A 19,974-nucleotide genomic window follows, 5' to 3' on the forward strand; every position below is an offset into this window, starting at 1 on the left:
TGCCTGGGAAGAATCTGTTTCAGCTCCATGCACAAGAATTTAAAAGCTGACGGTCAACAAATAAAATATCAGCATTAACTGCTATTAATATTGCACACATGTGTCATTTCACTGATCAAAAAGGCCTTCTCCAGGATACAATTGGCCTTTTTCCAAATTGCAAGCTTTTTCTCAGCTTTTTCTTTTTTACTCTTTCTTCTTTTGTTGCTGCCTGGGGATTTGTGCCTATCGCAGCCGATATCACATGACCGGTGTCAGGGCATCACATGGGTCCAAAGTGAATACAAAAACAGATTAAAAATTCTGTAAAAACAATCAAGACTTTGTTAACTGACTTTCAAACCAGCCTGTTCTATGGATATTGTGTGTGCTTCGGTGTCAGCATGGAAATACCAAAATAGGCACCTGTTCAGATCTGACTTGACAGCTCCAAGCTTTACCTAGACCTTTTCTCATTATATGGTCCAACTAATTTTATTTAGGAGGAATGCTTTAATAGAAGTTTATGTTCTTACCCTGAGATTGCATGACATGAAATTCAAGTTCAGATCCATCATTGAGTTAAACTGCTTTGAAACATTTGTGTCTCTCATTTCTTTTTCATGGCTTGCAAAATAAAATGCAGCAAGAGCTTGCATTTAGAATTGCATCTTTTAGCCAGAGATCCCAGACCACCCCAAACCCAACAAATTTAGTGTCATAAATTGATTAAAATGTTACTATGGCCACATATGTCTGGTTGCAGGAACTTTTTGTCAAAGGCAGTGTGGCAATTTCACGTGTCACAGAATAGACTGGTCACTTTGCAAGGAAGAAAAAGGCAATCTGTCCCCCTTTTTTTCCCCTCTCCCCCAAATAAATTTGAGCTACTTGGTGCATTTCAGCAGAAGGTTGCTAATATTTGTTATCATCTACTTCTAAGAGCGGATGCTGTTAGATGGACTAAGACAGCAATGCCTTTGATCTGAAACTTAACAGCAATGTGTACTTATAAGTTTTAATCCTCTTTGGGGGAGTGCTGAACTGCTGAATAGTATTGTAAATGCAGTGGCGTAATATTTTCTGCATAAAACCAAAAGCTGGAGGTCTTGGGGTAGAGCATTTCTACATGACAGATTTCTTCCTTCATTGCTCCATCATCCAGGAGCTGGACCCTGCTTCTTCTGCTTAGAAAAACACTCCTGCTTTAGGATGCTTCCCTGCTTTAGGATGCTCTGCCCTTCCCATCTCACCACCAGCAAATCGTGTACCCTAAAAGCACCCTTCCAAGTAATAGTTTAATCAATCAGGAGCTTCCCTGCGTGATAGGTGATATGTGTCACATCAGAAAGAAGAGCATGCCAAACGGTGTAACTTTTCCTTACTGTGTGCATCCACCAGCTCCACTCCCCAAGCTGATCCACTTCCCCCTTCATCTCCTTTACCTTCCCTTGTGTAGATGCAGCAAGCCCACAGGCCATGGCAGGGCAAATAAAACAGTTTGGAGAAGGCCAGTGACCTTCCCTTGCACACAGCAGGGTCATAGCCAGGTGAGGAGGTGGTTCTCCATGCAGATCTGGGCTTGCACACTACCGTGGCGTTGGGGTGTGAACATGCGTGTGGCAGGCACGTACGTGCAAGCATTTCAAATGTTCCCATCCAGAAACCGAAAGCTTTCTTTTAGAGCAAACCAATATTTTTTCTGGTGTCTTTCCAGCTTCTGGTGCTGGAAATTGCTTCTCTGCAACTAGGGATCCTATGGTTTAAGTTAATAAGATAGCTTCCCCAGGTGTACAGCACCTTGCATCAGAGATTTCAAAACCCTTTACAAACATCAAAGAATTAACTTTTAGCACCCTTGCAAGATTGGTATAGGTGATTAAACCCATATTACACACAAGGTGCTTAAATGCAGAAATCTGCCTACGGTCTCCTGGTGAAGCAGTGTCAACGCTGGAAGAAGTACTCACAAGTCCCAGCTCATGCTCCTTTACCACTATTCCAGGTTTCCTCCCAGATCAATTTTAATCATAAGAAATGCCTGAGTTTCGTAATTCAATGAGGACCATATAGTCTTTGCTCCTCAGCTCAACTTGAGGGATGAGAACGGCAGGTCACTACAGAGTTGCTGTCTCCACAAAGGACTTTGATGAGATTTTCCCTAGTCCCCCGGCTCAGGGGGAGTGAAATTTGGCTGAGTGACCCTGCTACATGGAAAGGACAGTAGTCTTCTGGGTGCTCATCTCCCTTTCCCCGATGTGGCCCAATGGTGCAGAGGTGGTAATGTAGTGTCTTGTAGATTCTGGTAGAGCGTAGCACTGCTTGTAGGTAGGCTATGGAGGGTACTGATCCCGATCCTGCCTGGGAGGCAATGATGAACATGGGCTGGGGAAAGGGATGCTAGTCCATGTGTATGCACACGGGGACCCTTAGGCACCTGGACCCCAAAATGATTCATATTTGTGCAGATGCTCCCTTTGATTGTGGGTGGGGAGAGGAGCAGCTCTTCCCAGCTCATCATCTGGAAGAGTGGCCATAACCGCAGAGAAGCTGAGCAGGTATCTGCACCTTGGCCAAGGGTTCAGAATTACCATCACCTCTGCAGCTACTTTGATCCCTACCACGTCATCCTGATTGCACTGGGTTTGCATGGGTGGAGTGGATCTTGCCCACAAGGATTGTTTTTGTGTTTGGAGGCCTGTGATGACCAGACATCTTTTAACAAGGCTTTTTTCACTGAGAACATAGCAACAATATAGTTCTCTCAGAAGATTTAAAAGACACGATACTTTTTAAAAGGTGTTTATTTACATCAGGGTATCAGCATGGTAAAGAACACTAAAATGTATCCTGAATAATGTCTGCTTTCAAAGATTTATTTATGGAGCAAGCAGTGTTGGGCTGCCGGACTTGTAATCCTCTGATATATTTACCATTTGAGAGTACGCCTTGTAATGCTTACTGATATTGGAGACCAATACTCCAAAACCTGAATTGAAATATGTAGCTCAGTTGGTGAAATGCCACGTAAGTAATGAAATTATTTCAATTGCAGGAAGAAACACAGAAGAAGAAGAAGCTATGATGCAGGAATGGTTCATGCTGGTTAATAAGAAGAATGCCTTAATAAGAAGAATGAACCAGCTTTCTCTTCTGTAAGTATGGATGGATACATATATTTACAAAAGGATGATTTACTGGAATGTTTACCCAGCAGATAGATGCAAAACTTTTTTGTTTTCTTTCCATTAGACTTCAAAAATGTTCCCCCAAAAATGAGTAGCATGGATGATTTGTGGAACATCTCAAGTAACTTGTTTTTCTCATATTTCAGACTTGAAAATGAGAAGCATGCAATGACACAAGATTAGCCAGAGCTGTAAAAAAAAAAAAAAAGAGAAATATTAAGCACAGTTACATTTTCAAAGGCCTAACAGTAGAATAAAATTACATTTTAGAAATGCTCAAATAAATTTGGATTGTGCCTCAGATGTGACAGGTGAAGACTATTCAGAGGGAGAGCAAAATCTGAGTTGGTACCTGCTTCATAGAAATCCTCAATCCCATCACTATTTCAGCAGCACCAGACTGCTGAAAGGATATTAATGACTCAGTCACGGTGCAATGATACCACCACTACTGCAAAGTAAGGACAAATAAACTTTTTTTCACTAGCACCGGCGAGGAAAGGAGAAGACGCTGCTCATTTTTAGAGGCGTTCTGCCCTCAGTGCTTGTTTTCCAGCTTCTTTCGGTTTGATTGTATTTCTTTCAGTAATGCCACCTAGTGTAGATGCCTGCATACTTCCCTGGGAAGAGCCTGTGCTCACGAATTTCCTGCCGTGTCTGAACTTGACAGAAGATTCTACCTTCAAAATATTAAGCTTTCTAATCCCGTGTCTAATTTTCATTATTCATTAGAGCAGAATGTATATGGGATAATACTTCCAGTGTCATATTATCTTGGTGAATAGGCTGATGCTGGAATTTGTTCATTAGATCTGGGGGAATGTTTTATACTTAGGACATTCCACAACAGCCGCTCCAAGGATGAATATAAAATAATTACGTCCTGTAGCACAATAGAGTTAAACTGACAGAATTAAAGCTGACATCATAGAAAATGAAAAGGCCCTGTTACTGAATATGCCACCTGGGCAAGGTTTTAAGTTTGTGTATCATTTGTTTGGAGTAGCTTAAAGTTAAAGGGAAAAGTCGGTTACGAGTCCTAAAATCAATGTAACGTAAAGGTTCTTTTAAGTGTTTAATGATTTAGTAATTAACATATTGATGAACTTTTGCAACTTGCCTAGGGAAAAAGAACATGACCTAGAAAGGCGCTACGAACTGCTGAACCGGGAGCTAAGAGCAATGCTTGCTATTGAAGGTAAGAGCAATGCTGGGTACCAAGGGAAGGAAAGTGCTTGCTGCCAAAGGTGGCTACCTGAAAGTACCAAACATGGAGGCTTTTCTGAAGCCCAGTTAAGAACTGATGCTGATATGTACATCATTGCAAGTGATAGCACACAAAAAATACACTGGGTCTGCGATCCCATTCTTAAGTTTTATTTGGGGGCATGGGAGGGGAGAAAGTCTGAGATATGGGACAAAGAAATATGGTCTCCTTGGAATAACCTTTGAAAACAAAGTGATGAGGAGGTAAAAGAGTATTTGTTCGGGGTTTATTATTTTTTGTTGCAGTAATGCTCTCTTGCCTTTCCCGTGGCATTGTGGTGCTTTGAGTGCTGCAGAAAATGGAAGGGGTGACCCACAGAAGGGAGCCTCCTTCCTTTTCATGTTTTGGATCTGTTTTACAACAGTATCTCACTGGGGAAAAGAAAGGCCTCATTAGTTTTGATGGTAAAACACTATGTTTGCCAAGTTAATATTTCATCGCAAGCAACACCAGAATTAGTGCGATCCTTTGCACAGATTTCTCCCTTCTCTGCAACTCTCCCTAGTTTAGTCACCTTACCTGAATGAAAACTCATGGGAAGATTGACACACGGGATAAATGAAACAATTGCATCCTTTCCATAGGGCTTTCAAGTGAATTGTACAATAATCCTGGGGATGATTCATAATAAAGAATAAACATCCAGATAGCTTAAACCATTGCTTGCATTATTTTCTTATTTAAATATCTTAAGTGTTTTCTAATGCTGCACTGTTTATACCTCTCAGTCACAAATGCTGTCTTATAGTTCAAAGATGTTTGCTTAAAAGTTAATCCTTTGGGCTCTGTAAAATGGACCTTTTGTCTAATCAATGCAAATTGATTTTGCTATTCTGTATTGACCTCTCAACCCTTTGACTGTCCATGGTAATTTCTTTCTTCACCTGATAAGGTACCTGATCCATAATAAATCAATTCTAATTAGTTTGGAGACTTCACTGGGAGCATAAGTTTGTAGGAAAAAAGCAGCAGGTTTCAGGTAGCTTTTTCATCTCTCTCCATCTGTGGTTGTATTTTTTGCATAAGACTATGATGTTCACTGTATTCTTGGGTAAACTTGAGTCATAAATACATAGTTTTCTGCAGAGACAAGCCAGTTTAATTGGGAATCATACTAATGAAATATTTAAAACATAAAATACTCTAAAACCAGAGAGCAGTTAAGACATAGTGGATTTAAATCCAAAATTTCAATGCTTAATTGCCTCCTATATGTTTTACTGTCTTGGAATGTCCTAGTGGCAGCCTTTGAATGTCTAGCAACCTATACCATTCACATATTGATTTGAACAGAAGTCTTTCCTTTTTTAAAAATGTCTTATTTGTAAGTTCAGAGAAATTTGCCAAACCCAGGGAGGTTCTCTCTTTTTCTTTTTTTTATTTTTTTTTTTGTGTGCGTGCTACTGGTGGTATGATAAACAGGGTTTAGGGAGAAAATGGAAGTGCTGGAGAATTTGTTTTTTTTTTTTATTTGTAAAAAAAAAGTTTGTGTTTAGCATTTTAACCCTCAGTAAGATTATTAGTCTGCTAGAAGTTTTAGCAGCTACCTGCTTTTACATAAAAAACATATTAGAGGAGAAACTCACCCAAGAAAATGCCTGTGAAATGTCAAAATCTATGTTTGTGACACCTCACCTCTCGACGTGTGTGTCAGCACTGTGTCACTTTCTGTGTCTGACATACATTGGGGTGCAAAGATGCACTTTTTGGGAAGCACTGATAAAACCACACCATTTATAATATGATTTCCCTGAAGAAGCATGGGCTGCCCCAACAGCCCGGCACTGTTTGCTCTGAGGCCATTTAGCTGATAGTGCCTGGGCTCTGTGAAAGAGTTGAAAAGACAGGTCTCACTTTTACCAGCACCAATTCCAAACCTGAAAAACATGAGGAGGGGAAAAATATAATAATAAAAAAAAATATATAATGGGATGGGACCAGTTTGTTTGCCTAAAAGAAAGGTGGAACACACCAACTCAGACTGGAACTTAAAAAAAAAAGTAAAGTCTCTGAAAGATGATAATTACTGTTTTGGTAAATTGCTCTAACTCTTCCACGCGTGACTGTGTTGTTTAAAAATCTATCAACCAATTTACTTAGCTGGTTGATGGGAGGGGTGTGGGGGGAGAGCCTTGCAAAAGGTAGCAGCCTGCTGATGGCAGATAAAGGTGGTTTATTGGCGGCCGGCCTGCCCTGCCTGCGCAGGCAGCGCGTGGGCAGCGCGGGCGTCTGGAGGTGCTGACCGTTATAATGTTCAGTGATGTGGAGACAGCGTACTCATAGCCAGCCGCTGAAATGGAGGCATACGCAGCTGAATAGCCTTTTGGAGTGTTATGGCACTTCACGCGGAACACATGAATGACCGAGGGTGATAAAAAAAGCCATACTTCCCCCCCGCCCCTTTAGCCGTAGCGATAGGAAAGAGAGAGTTAACGCGCTGCCTTCTTCCAGCTAAAAAGTGTTCCTCTCTTTCCGCTGAGACTGCTTTAACCGAGCAAGGCCTGAAATCCCTGCCTAATAGGCCAATTTAAATATAGGTTACTGGGTTTGTTTTACCCTGTGCACATGGGAAGGCATTTTGGCTGTCTGTTTGGGAGCCGGCCGGCTCATGTAAACAAAGTGCTGCATTTCAGAGCCTGGTTTTTGCCGCGGCCGAGTGGCGGGATGCCTTACTTTCAGCTACCTTTCCTCTCGCTCCTTTTTTTTTTTCATTCGAGATTTAATGCCTCCTTAGGAAAGATAAGTTCATTTTTGCACACCTTGGGGTGGTGTGTTTATTTTCTGCCCAAGAAATGGATCCTCTTTCGGGTTTTGTACATCTTGATTTATTCTTGGCTTATAGTTTGAAGTGGGTGCTCTTCTAAAAGGATTTATGCATAGGTTCACTATTTTTGTAGTTATGGTTTATATGATAAGCTTTTTATATTTAAAATCAATACGTAATCCTGTGGAGGAGCTTATCCTCTAAAACCCCATTTGTAAATCTATTTTAGCTTTGTTACACCGCGCAGCCACAGTATTCCATAGATTGATTAGGTTCAGCAGCAGAATCCTATCAAATGGCCTGCTCTGATGATGATGCAAACTCTTTCAGGATTGCTAGTTGACTGGAACTAAAGATAAGACCTGACTGCAATCCCCCAATGTGCTCTTTACAAAACTAGTGTTAATTTTCATCAAAGTGCTGGGCTTATTTATTATAGTGGTGAGGTTGAAGGTTTTACTACGAGAAGTTTCGACCATTTCTATTAAAGCATTTCTATGGGAACCGTCTGCCTGTTTGCTCAAAGTAATTATCAGTTGAAGCAGTGCAAGGAAAAAAAAAAGACAATATGAAAACAATGAATATGAATAATTGAAAACATTTCTACTTTAACGTGAATTTAGCAAACTCTGTCATTTTAACTGCCCGTTGCAAGCGGTGGTGTGGTGGCTTTAGCTTTCAACACTTTTAGCTCATATACAGCCTCAGAGCTTAATCCTATTTTTGTCCAGAGTGTAGCTTTTATAACAGTATTATTCCGAAATCTTCAAATTAATCACAGCCCATATTGTAGCTTCCCAGAGCTGCAGTCAGCCTGGGTAACTATATGTGACAGGTGTTGTAGGTAATCCTGGCTTAAAAGGCACAACAGGTAGGAATCAGACTTGAACACAGATGCCTTTTTAAAGGTAGGGATGCTTCCCAAAACTGCTGCCCCACAGTATTTTGTTGGATAAAACAAAATTGCAAAGTAATCACACATAAAATGTTATTTAAATACTTTGCACCAGTTCCTCTTTTAACCAATTGCTACTTCACTCTATTTACTTGGGGGTGGGGGGGTGGGGAAATCAGACTCCTTTTCTAGGAAACAAAGTAAAAATGCAAGGGGATATTTCTGCCAGCAAGTTGTCCTGTGGTGTATTTCAAACACTAATAATAAGCAAATGCAGAAACAAACAAAAAACCAAGAGTTTTGTTCCATGAAGTCCTAATATGACGTTATTTACCCCACAGGGCTACCAGATGGGGCAACAAAGCCCGTCGCTCTTAGAAAGGGGCTTAACAGAGGAAAAATAGTAGTGAAGGACTAAGCAAAACCTGTACCGAAATATTTTGACTGATATTTGCTGTTTCGAGAGCTAAAATTGCTGCTGAAACCGGAGAAGTAGGGGGTAAGGGGGCGGGGGGGGAAGGCTTTAAAAATAAGAGCTTTTCAACAAAGTGAAAACTGTCAAAATTGCAAAATAATAAAATCTAGACAGGGTTTTTCAGGTCCCTTTTGTCTAGAGCTTCATGTGCCTAGATGCGTCGGGGAGCCTGAGCACAATTACCAGCAAAAGCGGGGGGAAAGTTAACCTGAAACTTGGGGCCATGTGTGAGGGGAGCAAACACCCGCTAAATTCTCTGCCGTGTCTCCCTCCTCCTTTTCTGCCCAGCTCACCGCTGTTGTCCTTCGCAAGACGGGTTTGTCATGCTGAGATCGCATTGCGCATGCAGGGGCTTTATTTTTGTGGGTAAAACCCTCGGGTTTTGGGAAGCTCTGACTCGGTTTTGGGAAGCTCTGACTCGCAGAGCAGTGTGTTTTAAACGGGTCGGACTGCAGGAGCCTTCCCAAAAAGGAGCAAAAGGGCAAGCAGTGGTGGAAATTGAGAGACCCCGTTGGAAATTAGCTCTTAAAAGGCTGCTACCTAAATTAAAGCATCTTTGTTGCAGAAGAAATGGCTTAGATTACCAGTAATTTGGGGTGGTAGCTTCAATTCTAATCTGTGTACACCTGGAAAATTATTTCCTTAACAACGGTGGACAGGAAGCAACACACTTGAAAAAGAAAAAGAAAAAAAAAAGGAAAACTCCTGGGAAGTTTCGGCAGTGCCCTGCCAGGCCGATGCTGCGGGAAGGGCTCCGGTGCGGCTGCACCGAATCCCTCCCCACTTGCGAGACACTGCTGTGCGGGTTGGCCTCTCCCAAGAGTGTCTCCACACACGTGTTGGTGTGGGTTTTCCCTGCGTGCCTGTGGACCCGTAACTCACTCGTGGGCCCGTGTGCCCAGGCAGCAGGCGAGGGTGCGATAAAAGTGGTTACACATTCCTGCCTTTCTGTCGCTCTTCCAACCTCTATTGCATGATGATGCATCTAATTTTTAATTTGTAAATACAAGGCTGAATTCCCTCTAGCACCACTTGCTTTCATAAAGCTTCTGAGCAGTTTGCTGTCTTGAATAAATTTGGCTTTGGAGGGGGGTCAGGGGGATTTGAACCACCGCATTCTTGCGGGGTTTGTGAAGATTCACATGGTAACCGGTGGTGAGCATTGTTCGGGTTATCTGAATAAGCACCAGCCATGTGAGTTTTAACATGATCGCCCAGGGCAATGGAGAGCGCAGCGAGAAAGCCAAAAGGACTGCACCCTCTCTCCCCTTCGCCTTCGGGAAGCGCGGCCGGGGAGGAGGAGGAGGAGGAGGGCTCCGCCGGGCCGGTGGCGATGGCTTCTCCCGGTGATTTTTGGTTTTGTTTTTTTTTCTTCCTGGAGCCGGTGTCCTCTTTCCCTCCCGCTCCTCATTTGCCCTGCTATCTCCCTCATCATCTACTGCTCCTGCTTTTCATTGTTTACCTTCTTAATGAGGGAGGCGGGGAAGGCTGGGGCTTGACTGACAGCGACAAGCCCTTACGGTCCGGCTGGAGAGCGGGAGGCTGCGGGGCGGCCCCGGGGGGCTGCCGGGCCGGGCGCGGGCCGGGCGGCGGCGGGAAGGGACCCCCGGGGACAAGCGCGGCGGCCCCGTCCTCCTCCTCCCGCCAGCGCCGGCGGGGGGGCCGCGGTGTGGTGTGGCAAGTGTATTTTTACTTCAAAGGGGAAAATGGTAATTAACCGATACCTGCTTTTAAAGTTACTGCGAAGCATATGGTGCCCAGTGTGAGATTCCTCCAGCTGCTCGGAGCGAGTGAGGAATTAGCAAAGAAGAGCCGGGTTGCGGGGAAGCTTGGTAAATGTCGGTGCCCGTCCGGGAAACACAGTCGTGGGAAGGGGGAAAAAAAAAAACAAAACCACCCACCCCGAAACGCCCCCAAAGTTGCTGCTTAGCTCCCCCAGGCCAGGTGGGCACGAAAAGGCCGGTGGTCGCTCCCGCTGGGGAGGGCGCAGCGCCCGCCGGGATGGGATGGGCCGGGATGAGCAGAGCCGAGCCTAGCCGGACCGAGATGTGCCGGGCCAGGCCGAGCCGAGCCCCCGCCGGAGCGGCCCCGGCGCCGGGGCGGCGGCTCAGTGCTGTGCCTGTTCTGGTTCTCTCCCGCAGACTGGCAGAAGACCGAGGCGCAGAAGAGGCGAGAGCAGCTTTTGCTGGACGAACTCGTTATTCTCGTTAACAAACGGGACGCGCTGGTCCGGGACCTGGACGCGCAGGAGAAGCAGTGAGTCGGGCGCAGCTGAGGGTCCTCGCCGAGCCGCCACGGCCCCCGCGGGAAGTTTGGGCCAAGTCCACGGGCGCCGTGGCGGGCTCGGCGCGGCCGCGGAGGCGAGCGGGGCGGGCGCGCACCCCGCGCAGCCCCTCACCGCGCCTCCCGCCGCCTCTTCTTTCTGCAGGGCCGAGGAAGAGGACGAGCATTTGGAGAGGACCCTCGAGCAAAACAAAGGCAAGATGGCCAAGAAGGAAGAGAAATGCGTCCTCCAGTGAGCGGCCCTCCCGCAGCGGAGGCGAAATCGCAGCAAAGCTTTCTTAACGTTTTTAAAATGCCGACATGAGACTTGGGGGGGAGGGGGGGAGGGAACAGCAACAACATAAAAAAATATGTTTTGGGAAAAAAAATTGTAAAACTTTTTTTTTTTTTGCATTTTCTTAGGCCAGCTCTAGGCTGCGCCGGGCCCCGCTCCGTTGGGTTTTGGTTTCCATTCGAGCGAACTCGCGTTGTACCGCGGTTTCCGCACGGGCTCAGCCTCTCCTGCCGAAAGGGTTTGAAACGAAATGGCCGAGACGCCGGCGGTGCCGGAGACGTGCGGGGGAGCGAGAGAAGTAAAGTCTGTCCTGTGTCTGTAGCTGGAGGAGAGCTGAGTTTTGAAATAAATACATTTTTGTCGTAATAGGATTAGAAAGGGGGATATAGGGAAAAAAATCATTGGGAATGGTTTCATCTAGTCCTGCCATATGTAATACTTAATAAGCTACCTAAATTTTATAGTTAGGTCGGATCTACCCCGGTTATTATTAAAAACGTGCTGTATTTACCAGTGTTTTATTTCAGCGGGTTTACGTTGCCCCAGGAGCAGAGCTGAGCTGCTCCGGTTTACTCGGGGGGGTTTCTCGGGGCGCAAAGCCCGGGGAGCGGCTGCGAAGGGGACAGCTCGGGGCAGAGCCCGGCCCGGCCGGGGACAGCGCAGCGCGACGCGTCCCCCCGCGGGCCCGGGCCGCGTCCTCCGCCGCGCCGCGTTATTTATTGTGCCCGGGCCGCGTCCCCTTGCGCGCCCCACCACCCCGCCCCGTCCGTGTGCCCCCACGCGTGTCCCGCGCTCGCATCGTCCCTTCGTGGAGCTCGTCTCGTTTATTTATTACAACCCCAAGTCATATATAAAATTTTCAATAAAAGCCGAATCTTTCTTACCGTAACTGCCGCTTTCCTCCTTACCTGGGAAACTCCCTCCCTCCCTTCCTCCCTCCTCCGGCCGGGGAGGGGGCCCGGGAACGGCCCGACACCGCGGGGGGACGCGGGCCTGAGCCGTCCCGGCCGCCGCCGCCGCTTCGCCAACGCAACGAAACCCACCAGAGGGAAAAGTTTTTCGTTTGTTTTTAATAAAATGCAAGTTGGGGAGGGGGAGGCAGAACTTTTCGCTGTGGGGCCGATGCCGCCCGCCGGCCGCTGCGAGGGGTGGCGCGGATAAGGCTCCGCGGCGGCCGCGCAAGGAGCGCACCCGCGGGACGCTGAGCGGGCGGCGGGCCCGGAGGGAGCCCAAACCGCGCAGAGACAAAGCTGCCGTCCCGGGAGGGTCACCCCCACACCCCCGCGTCGCCGGCGGCTCCGGCTGCAACTGCGACCCCCTCCACGCTGCGCCCTCCTGCTCCCACTAGAAAAATAAAAGCCCCGTGGAGGAGAGAAGCGCCCGGCCTTGTGCGGGCGGCCGCCGGTGCCCGCGGGCTGTGCCGGCCGGGGGCTGCCCCGGGCCCGCCGTGGGTTTGGCTCTACGGGATACGCGCAGCGCCTCGCCGCCCGGAAGGCAGGGGCGGCGGGCAGCCAGCTCCGCCGTGCCCCTCTGCCCTCCCCCAAAAATACAGGGGCTGGGCAGGACGGGGGAACACACGCTCCGAGGGCTCCGCGGAGGCTCAGGAGGGCATAAAGGCCGCGGCGCTGCCTGCCCAGCCGGGCGCCGAAGCCCGGGCAGCGTCCGGGGGGCGGGTGTGGGGCGCGGGTCCGGGCGGGCATCCTCCCCCGGGGAGGCCCGGTGCTTATCTGTCTCCTAAAGCGCAAAAAGTAACTCACCCCGGGCTGCCAGAAAAACAAGTGTATGTCCCCCTCCCGCCCCAGGTCCAGGAACCGGCCGCAGGTGCCCCCCCGCCCCTGCCCTTCCCCGCCGCCGGGCCGGGGGACGCGCAGCCCAGCCCCCGCCCGGCCGGCCGCCGACCTTACCTGGGCGCAGCGGGGAGGGCACAGGCTCCGTCCGGCGGAGGGGACGGGGAGGGGGGTCGCGGGGGGCCGCGACGGGACCGTCATCCCGGGGGACGGCGAGTCCCGCGCCCGCCCTGCCCGCAGCCACCGGCCGCGCCTGCAGGGAGGCGCCCGCAATTGGGGACTGGGCAACCGCAGTGGTTGCGAGGGGGCTGGAGGGGGGCACAGATACCCCCCGGGGGGTGGGGGGCAGCCTGGCGGGAGACGGCTGCTGCCCTCCTGGACCGGTCCGGCGGGGCGAAGCGGTGGGAAGGCGGCGGGGGCCGGGGAGCGTAGCCCGGCCTGGGAACTGCCCCGGCGGGACGGGGCAAAACGGGGGGCGGGGGGGTGTGGGCTGAGGGGGCAGGACTGCCCCCCCAACCCCTTCCTCCTCCCTTTGCTTTTTGTGAATGGGCCGCGGCGCCTTTGTTGCGGGCAGAAGCGCCCGTGTCGCTGACTTTTGTGGGCGAGCGGAGGAGATCGCAAACCTCCTTTTCTCTCCCCACTCGGCCCGTGGTCTCCCTCTCGTCCGGATTAGACGGTACCCTCCTCGCCCGGGGAAAAGAGGGGAAAAAGAAGAAAAGAAAAAAATGGGGGGGGGGGGGGGGGGGGCCGACACGGACCGCGCTGCGGCCAGGGCCGGCGGGCAGCGCCTCTGACCATTAGCTCGCTTTCAGCTCCGACTGCAATTAGAGGGAATTGATTTGGGGAGACCAACAAAAGCCGCGCACCGCAGTACTCGTTAGAGGTCCGGGACGGCTCTGCTGCCTGCGCGGCTACAGCGCCCCGCTCCGCGGCCCCCCACGCCCCGACCGCGGCGGCCCTGTGCCGCTCCGCGTTCGCCGCCGCTGCGGACAACGAGCCGGGCTGCGCGGAGCGGTGCGGAGGGGCGCAGTGGGGCTCGTGTCCTTCCCCCGCCCCTCTCCCCGCTGCCCCCAGGCCGCCCCTGCTCCCGCGGCGCCGAGCAGCCCCTGAATTCAGGACGCGCGGGGAAAGGTGCGGTCGCTGCTTTTTTATGATTATTTTAAGGCACAAAGTTTGGGCGCGCCTCCACGCAGCGCGGCGGGGCCGGAACCCTGCTGCCCCCGACCCGACCCGACCCGTCCCGGCCCCTCACACCGCCGCCCCCCACCCCAGGAGCGCTCTCCGCGCCGGCGCAGGCGCCAGCCGAAACTTTTCCGCGGTCGCTCGGACGGCGGGGCGCGGCGCGGCGCGGCGCAGGGGGCTGCCCGGGGGAGGGGGCTGCCCGGGGGAGGGGGCAGACCTGCGCGAGCGCGGAACGGCTCCCCCAGCACAACTTCTCTAAGACTCCCAACCCCGTCCCCTCCGCGGGCGGTCGCGCGGGGCTCCCCGCCCCCCCTCCCGCCGCCGGGCAGCTCTCGGTGCCGCCGGAGCCGGGCGCGGCGGGTGCGCGGGGGAGCGCGGAGCGGCGCGGAGCGGTGCGGGGCGGGGGGGGGGCGCGGAGGGAGCCGGCGCCCTGCGCTGCCATTGCCCGGGCGGCTGTCAGTCAGGCGGGGAGCGGCCGGGGATTGGCGCCGGGCTGGTTACGCAGATGCTTTGCGCGCACATACAAGGCTAGGGCCGGGGGTAGGTGATCAATCCTCATCAGGGCCGCGGCTCCATCGCCCCGACAGCGCGGGCCGCCGGCAAGGTAACGCGGGGCGCCCCGACAAGTTGAGGGTGCGAGGCTCGGCTTCGGGCACTGTCTTCCCCCCCCCCCCCCCCGGCCCCCCTCCCCAGCCCGCCTCTCACCTGCCCGGCCCCCCCAGCCCGCCCCCCCGCGCCCCCCCGCGCCCCCCGCCCGCTCTGCTCCGCCCTGCCCGGCCCGGCCCGCAGCCCCCGCCGCGGCGGAGCTCCGCAGGTGGCCGCGCAGGTGAGGCGGGCGAGGGCGGCGGGCACCGCGCTCCCCGACGGGGCGGGCGGGCGGCGGGACGGATCGGGCCCGCGGCACCCGCACCGGGGTACGTGTGTCCGTGCGTGCGGGGGGTGGGCACAGCCGAGCCGGGGCCACCTCGGGGATCTCCTCTTTCCCTCGTCTGTTTTATTCCCCCCTTGATTTCCCGCTCCCGCCGCCCGGGACGGTCCCGCTGCGCCGCGCTACCCGGCAAAGTTATGCAACGGCGGGTCGCGGCGCTGCCGCCCGGCGCTGGCCCTGGCCCGCCGCGGGGTGCCCCTCACCCCGCCCAACGCTAGCACCCCCACGGGCCGGGGTGCCCGCGATGCCGCCGCGGGGGCGGGGGGGTCCCGGCCCGGGCAGCGGCGGCCGCCCCCGGGGCTCGGCGGGGCCGCCCGGGGTCTCTCCGCCCCTTCCTCCCCTCCGCGTTTATCTGCTGGTTTTTGCCCCCGAGCCCGGCTGGTGTCTCCCGAACCCGCGGCCGCCGGGTCCCCTGTCCGTGCGTGTCCCCCCCGGCCCCGCCGGGGCCCCCCCGCCCCGGGACGGGCCCCGCCGCCGTCCAGCAACGGCTGCGCCGCTCGGTGCCCGCGCTCTCCCTTTGCCTTTTCCCTTTTTAACTCTTATCCATTTCTAATTAAAACGTCCCCTTCTGCTCTCTTTTAAATTAATTATACTTCCCTCCTCCGGTACCTCCTTTTGATTCCTAATCCAATTATCTTTTTAAATAATTGCTTTATCTCTCCCCATCGCCGGGCACTGTTGCCTCGGCACTTGCGCGCAACTCGCCTTCGTTTAAAATCAAATAAAATATACTACTACTAATAATAATAACAGTACAAATAATACTCCTCAGCTGCAGCCGGCGGTCCATGCGCGCTGCCCCTGCGGCGGGTGCGCGGAGCTCGGCGGCCGCCCGGCCCCGGGCGCCCCTTGGCCGGACTCGGAGCGGCCGGAGCCCTGACCCGCCTCTCTCCGCTCTCTCCCCAGGCTCTTCAGCCTCGCCTCCGCGCGGGGAAGAAACCCGCCTTTTTGTTTCCCGATCCTCGTTGTTGTTTTCTTTTTTCTTTTTTCTTTTTTTTTTCCCCTTTTCCCACCCCTCTCCCTTTGCCTGCGATCGCTTGAGGACCTCGCGGCAGTGACAGTAGGACGGAACGAAAAAACTCCTTTTATGCCGATTTTGTGCTCCGTTTTTTAGTTGTTGTTGGCTTTTAATTTTTTGCTTCTTGTTTGGGGTTTTTTGGGTGTTTTTTTTTTTGTTGGGGTTTTGGGTTTTTTTCCACTCCTTTTCCCTGTCCCCACCCCATACGTTTGGGGTGGGTTTTTAAAATTTTATTTTATTTTCTCTTTATCTTTTTTTTTCTTTTTCTTCTGCCGGACTTTGGAAGAAAGCTGCCCAGCTTTTAGCATGATGTCTTACCTTAAACAGCCTCCTTACGGTATGAACGGGCTGGGGCTGACGGGCCCTGCCATGGACCTGCTGCATCCCTCTGTGGGGTACCCAGGTGAGTGCCCCGCGCCACGGCCCCCTGCCCACCACCCACCCACGCCCTGCTGGGAGCAAGCGCAGGGGGAGAAGTGGGAGAAAAGCTTTGTCCCGGGCAGGTTTGGAGGAGCCCGTGGGGCTGTATGGTTTGGGGTGGGCTGTGAGGTGGGTGCCCCCATTCGCCCTCACCTCTGGCTGGGGAGAGTGTGGGTTGTGGGGGTACAGCGCTGGTTCCAACTGAATTTCTGCCTCATCCCTGGGGCTTTTTCGTTCCCGCGGGGACTTTTAAAGATAGAAAAAGCTTAAAAAAAAAAAAGTATATTTACTTCAACACAACGAATTCTCTCTGTTGCTTGTGTCGGTACCAGGCCTGTCCCTTCCCTAGCCCTGTGCTGCTTGCTCTGCGTGCAGCAGGGCAGGGTCCGGCCGCGGGCAGGCAGTGCCCACCTGCTGTGGGGCTGGGGTGTGCGGGGAGAACTGCCGTTCTTTGGGGTTGGAGGCAGGGGTGCTTCACAAGCCCCTGCCCTAGGGGTGCTGGGGCTCCCGCTGTGCTGGGAGGGTGTAGGAGGCATGCGGAGACCCATTGTGACCAGTGTGGTGGTGCTCGCCCCCAGCCACCCCACGGAAGCAGCGGCGGGAGCGCACCACCTTCACCCGCTCACAGCTGGACGTGCTGGAGGCGCTCTTTGCCAAGACCCGCTACCCTGACATCTTCATGCGGGAGGAGGTTGCCCTGAAGATCAACCTCCCCGAATCCCGAGTCCAGGTACCCGACCTGTGTGGAGAGATACTGTACCATCATGGGCTGGGGTGGATGTGAGGGCTCGGCTGGTGCACGATGGACCCAGCTCTCCTGCAGTTGTTCCTGTTTCCTTGGGGTCAGGGTGCCTGTGGGCTCTCAGCCACTTGGCTGTCCCACCGTGGTGGCATCCAGGAAAAAGGGGACTTGTATTTTTTTTTTTATCCTCTTTTATTGACTTTATTTTTAGTAATATTTTTCTGTCCCCCTCCACCTGCCCCAGGGCACAGCAGCCCCACTCCTCAGGGTCTTCCTAGGGTGCTCCCTCTGGCACTGCTCCCCAGGTGATGATGCTCAGTGGGGTGGGATATGCAGGCAGCACCCCAAACAGTAAGCATCCCCCAAAATCATACTTTGTCACTATGCCAGGGACATGCATAAGCTGGGACACCCCAGCTGCTGGCTCTGGGCATCGTTGCTTGGGGTGGGATGTGGGGTGGCCTGGGTGCCAGGCGGGGCAGGTTTTTTTTTCAGGGTGCGGGGGTGTGTGCTGCTAATGGCTGGGCGTGGGTGCTGGTGGAACTGGTGCTGGGGTGAGGTCAGTTGGGTACTCCTGGGGCAAGGAGGGACGGTGAGGAGAGTGGGGGGCCTGCAGGGCCCCACCACCCCTCTTCACCCTGGTGCTCATGCTCTCTGCACCCCACTTTCTCACCCCAGGTCTGGTTCAAGAACCGCCGTGCCAAGTGCCGGCAGCAGCAGCAGAGCGGTGGCGGGGCCAAGAGCCGTCCGGCCAAGAAGAAATCCTCGCCGGCTCGTGAGAGCTCAGGTTCGGAGAGCAGCGGGCAGTTCACACCACCAGCAGCGGCGTCCAGCTCAGCCTCTTCTTCCTCCTCCAGCTCAGCCTCATCAGCTCCAGCAGGCGCCCCAGCATCTCTCAGCACCCCGGCGTCGTCCATCTGGAGCCCAGCCTCCATCTCTCCCGGCGCGGCGCCGGCAGGAGTGACAGTGCCTGAGCCTCTGCCACCAGCCGCTGCGTCCTGCATGCAACGGGCCGGTCCCGCCGCTGCTGCCGCCTCGGCCAGCTACCCTGTTTCCTATGGCCAAGGCGGGGGGTACGGGCAGGGTTACCCTGCACCGCCCTCATCGTCCTATTTTGGGGGCGTTGATTGCAGCTCCTACCTGGCGCCCATGCACTCCCACCACCATCCCCACCAGCTCAGCCCCATGGGGCCCTCTTCGGTGCCTGGCCATCACCACCACCACCCACTGAGTCAGAGCTCAGGCCACCACCACCACCATCACCATCACCACCACCATCAGGGTTACGGCGGCACTGGGCTGCCCTTCAACTCCTCCGACTGCCTGGACTACAAGGAGCCTGCCGCTGCTGCCGCTGCCTCCTGGAAGCTTAACTTCAACTCCCCCGACTGCCTCGACTACAAGGACCAGGCGTCCTGGCGCTTCCAGGTTTTGTGAGGGGCCGACCACTGTTCCCCCCTCAGCCATGACACCCTCCCACCCGGAGTCTCCCCACCGCCTACCAGGCAGGACTCTGGCTCTGGCTCTTCCTCCTCTTCTTCCCCCCCTCTTCATTAGCAGTGGCAATGCCCCAGGGGTGCCCTGACACCCCCCATCTCTACTGACTGATATTTATTTGCTTCCTGCGCCCCTCCAGCGGGTTTATTATAATTATTATTTTTTTAAATGCAACAGAAGAGGACTTTAAAAAAAAAACAAAAGAAGCCTAGCGTCTCCCCTGCTGTCCCCTGGGCAGAGGCACAGGCTGACTTCTGCCTTGCTGGTGCCCCCAACTTCCTGTGGGGACCCTCACACCTACCATGGGTGCGGGAGTCCCCAGCTTGCTGGTCCTGTACAGCCTCTTGCCGCTGGGAGCTGCGGGATCGATGTAAATACTAGGTCCGTTCCAGTGACCATGATTATTTTTAGTTGATACTGTTGGGTTGACATTTATCTAGAGTCTAACATGGAACAGAACGTAAAGAAATTTTTTTAAAAATTTTAATTTTCTTCCCTAAAAATGAAGCTTCCCCATCTTGTGTCCTTTGTCGTTCCTCCAGGGCTCTGTGTGAGCTTGGCTGTGCCGTCCTGGGGCTGGAAGGGGGGGGAGTAAGCAGCCCAGGGGGGTGCCCAGAGGGGAGGCAAAGTGGGAGGGAAGGGCTGCCCAGCTGATCCACAACCTGCAGACCAAAAAACCCAAAACTTTTGGAAAGATTTAAAAAAAATAAAAAAGAGACAAAAAAGCAGTAAAAGTTTTGATTTATTTGGGGGGGGGGAGGGTTGCAGGGGAAAGCAGTGCAGGGTTGGTTTTGTGGGGCTCACAACTTTTTGGAGGGTGTGGTTTTGTTTTTTTTGTTTGTTGGGGTTTTTTGTTGTTGTTTTTAGCTTCTTCTGTCAGTTGGTGTGGTGGTGTGGGTCTGGACTGTAGCCCTGCCACCCGGCTGCCTTGCTCACCCCAGGCCGATGATTTCCAGCAGCTTTGCCCCGTAGTGGGAGAGGGACTGTGTACGTGTGATTTTTGATGCCGTAACCCCACACCTACCCCTTCAACTGTAAGGCAAATCCCCCAGCTTTCTACCCCCCCGCCGCCCCCCCCCCCCAATAAAATCCAGACTAATCAATGTGGTGGTGTTCTGTTCTCCTTCCTCCCCTTTGCCTCCTGTTCCCCAAGAAACTTCTCTGAGAGGGTTGAGGGGATGGGAAATGCTCCCCCGGGGGTCTCAGCAGGATGGGGGGAGATGTGATGAGTTTGCAAGTGCTCGGGGAGGGGGAAACGGGGACGGGAATCCACTG

The 19,974-nt window shown here is 53.1% G+C and overlaps 2 protein-coding genes across 12 annotated transcripts in view; both read left to right on the forward strand.

Moving 5' to 3' along the window:
• The window catches only part of EHBP1 (EH domain binding protein 1), a 225,622-nt gene extending 214,429 nt beyond the window's left edge, over positions 1 to 11,193 (forward strand). For 9 of the 11 annotated variants that reach the window (XM_075088343.1, XM_075088353.1, XM_075088342.1 and 6 more), the window contains 4 exons: positions 3,035 to 3,134; positions 4,292 to 4,365; positions 10,710 to 10,824; positions 10,997 to 11,165. In XM_075088343.1, coding sequence (XP_074944444.1) covers positions 3,035 to 3,134; positions 4,292 to 4,365; positions 10,710 to 10,824; positions 10,997 to 11,087 — 380 coding nt within the window. In that variant the 3' untranslated portion in view covers positions 11,088 to 11,165. Of the gene's footprint in view, positions 1 to 3,034; positions 3,135 to 4,291; positions 4,366 to 10,304; positions 10,602 to 10,709; positions 10,825 to 10,996 lie in introns of those variants that run through there. The other 2 variants (XM_075088349.1, XM_075088347.1) reach the window with 2 other exon arrangements.
• Positions 11,194 to 14,599: 3,406 nt separating this feature from the next.
• OTX1 (orthodenticle homeobox 1) lies at positions 14,600 to 19,398 on the forward strand. The gene is made up of 4 exons (XM_075089875.1): positions 14,600 to 14,698; positions 16,327 to 16,443; positions 17,039 to 17,190; positions 17,881 to 19,398. The coding sequence occupies exons 2-4, from the start codon at positions 16,347 to 16,349 to the stop codon at positions 18,637 to 18,639; spliced, it is 1,008 nt and encodes a 335-aa protein (XP_074945976.1). The 5' UTR covers positions 14,600 to 14,698; positions 16,327 to 16,346; the 3' UTR covers positions 18,640 to 19,398.
• The last annotated feature ends 576 nt before the right edge of the window (positions 19,399 to 19,974 follow it).

This window comes from Phalacrocorax aristotelis, chromosome 3, assembly GCF_949628215.1.
Source record: "Phalacrocorax aristotelis chromosome 3, bGulAri2.1, whole genome shotgun sequence".
NCBI classification, from domain to species: Eukaryota; Metazoa; Chordata; class Aves; order Suliformes; family Phalacrocoracidae; genus Phalacrocorax; species Phalacrocorax aristotelis.

Bases quoted from the DNA above. Each gene is read 5' to 3' on its own strand.
- OTX1 (XM_075089875.1), top strand. From the start codon at position 16,347: ATGATGTCTTACCTTAAACAGCCTCCTTACGGTATGAACGGGCTGGGG. The intron at 16,444-17,038 runs GTGAGTGCCCCG...GCTCGCCCCCAG, and splicing joins TCCCTCTGTGGGGTACCCAG to CCACCCCACGGAAGCAGCGG. The intron at 17,191-17,880 runs GTACCCGACCTG...TTCTCACCCCAG, and splicing joins TCCCCGAATCCCGAGTCCAG to GTCTGGTTCAAGAACCGCCG.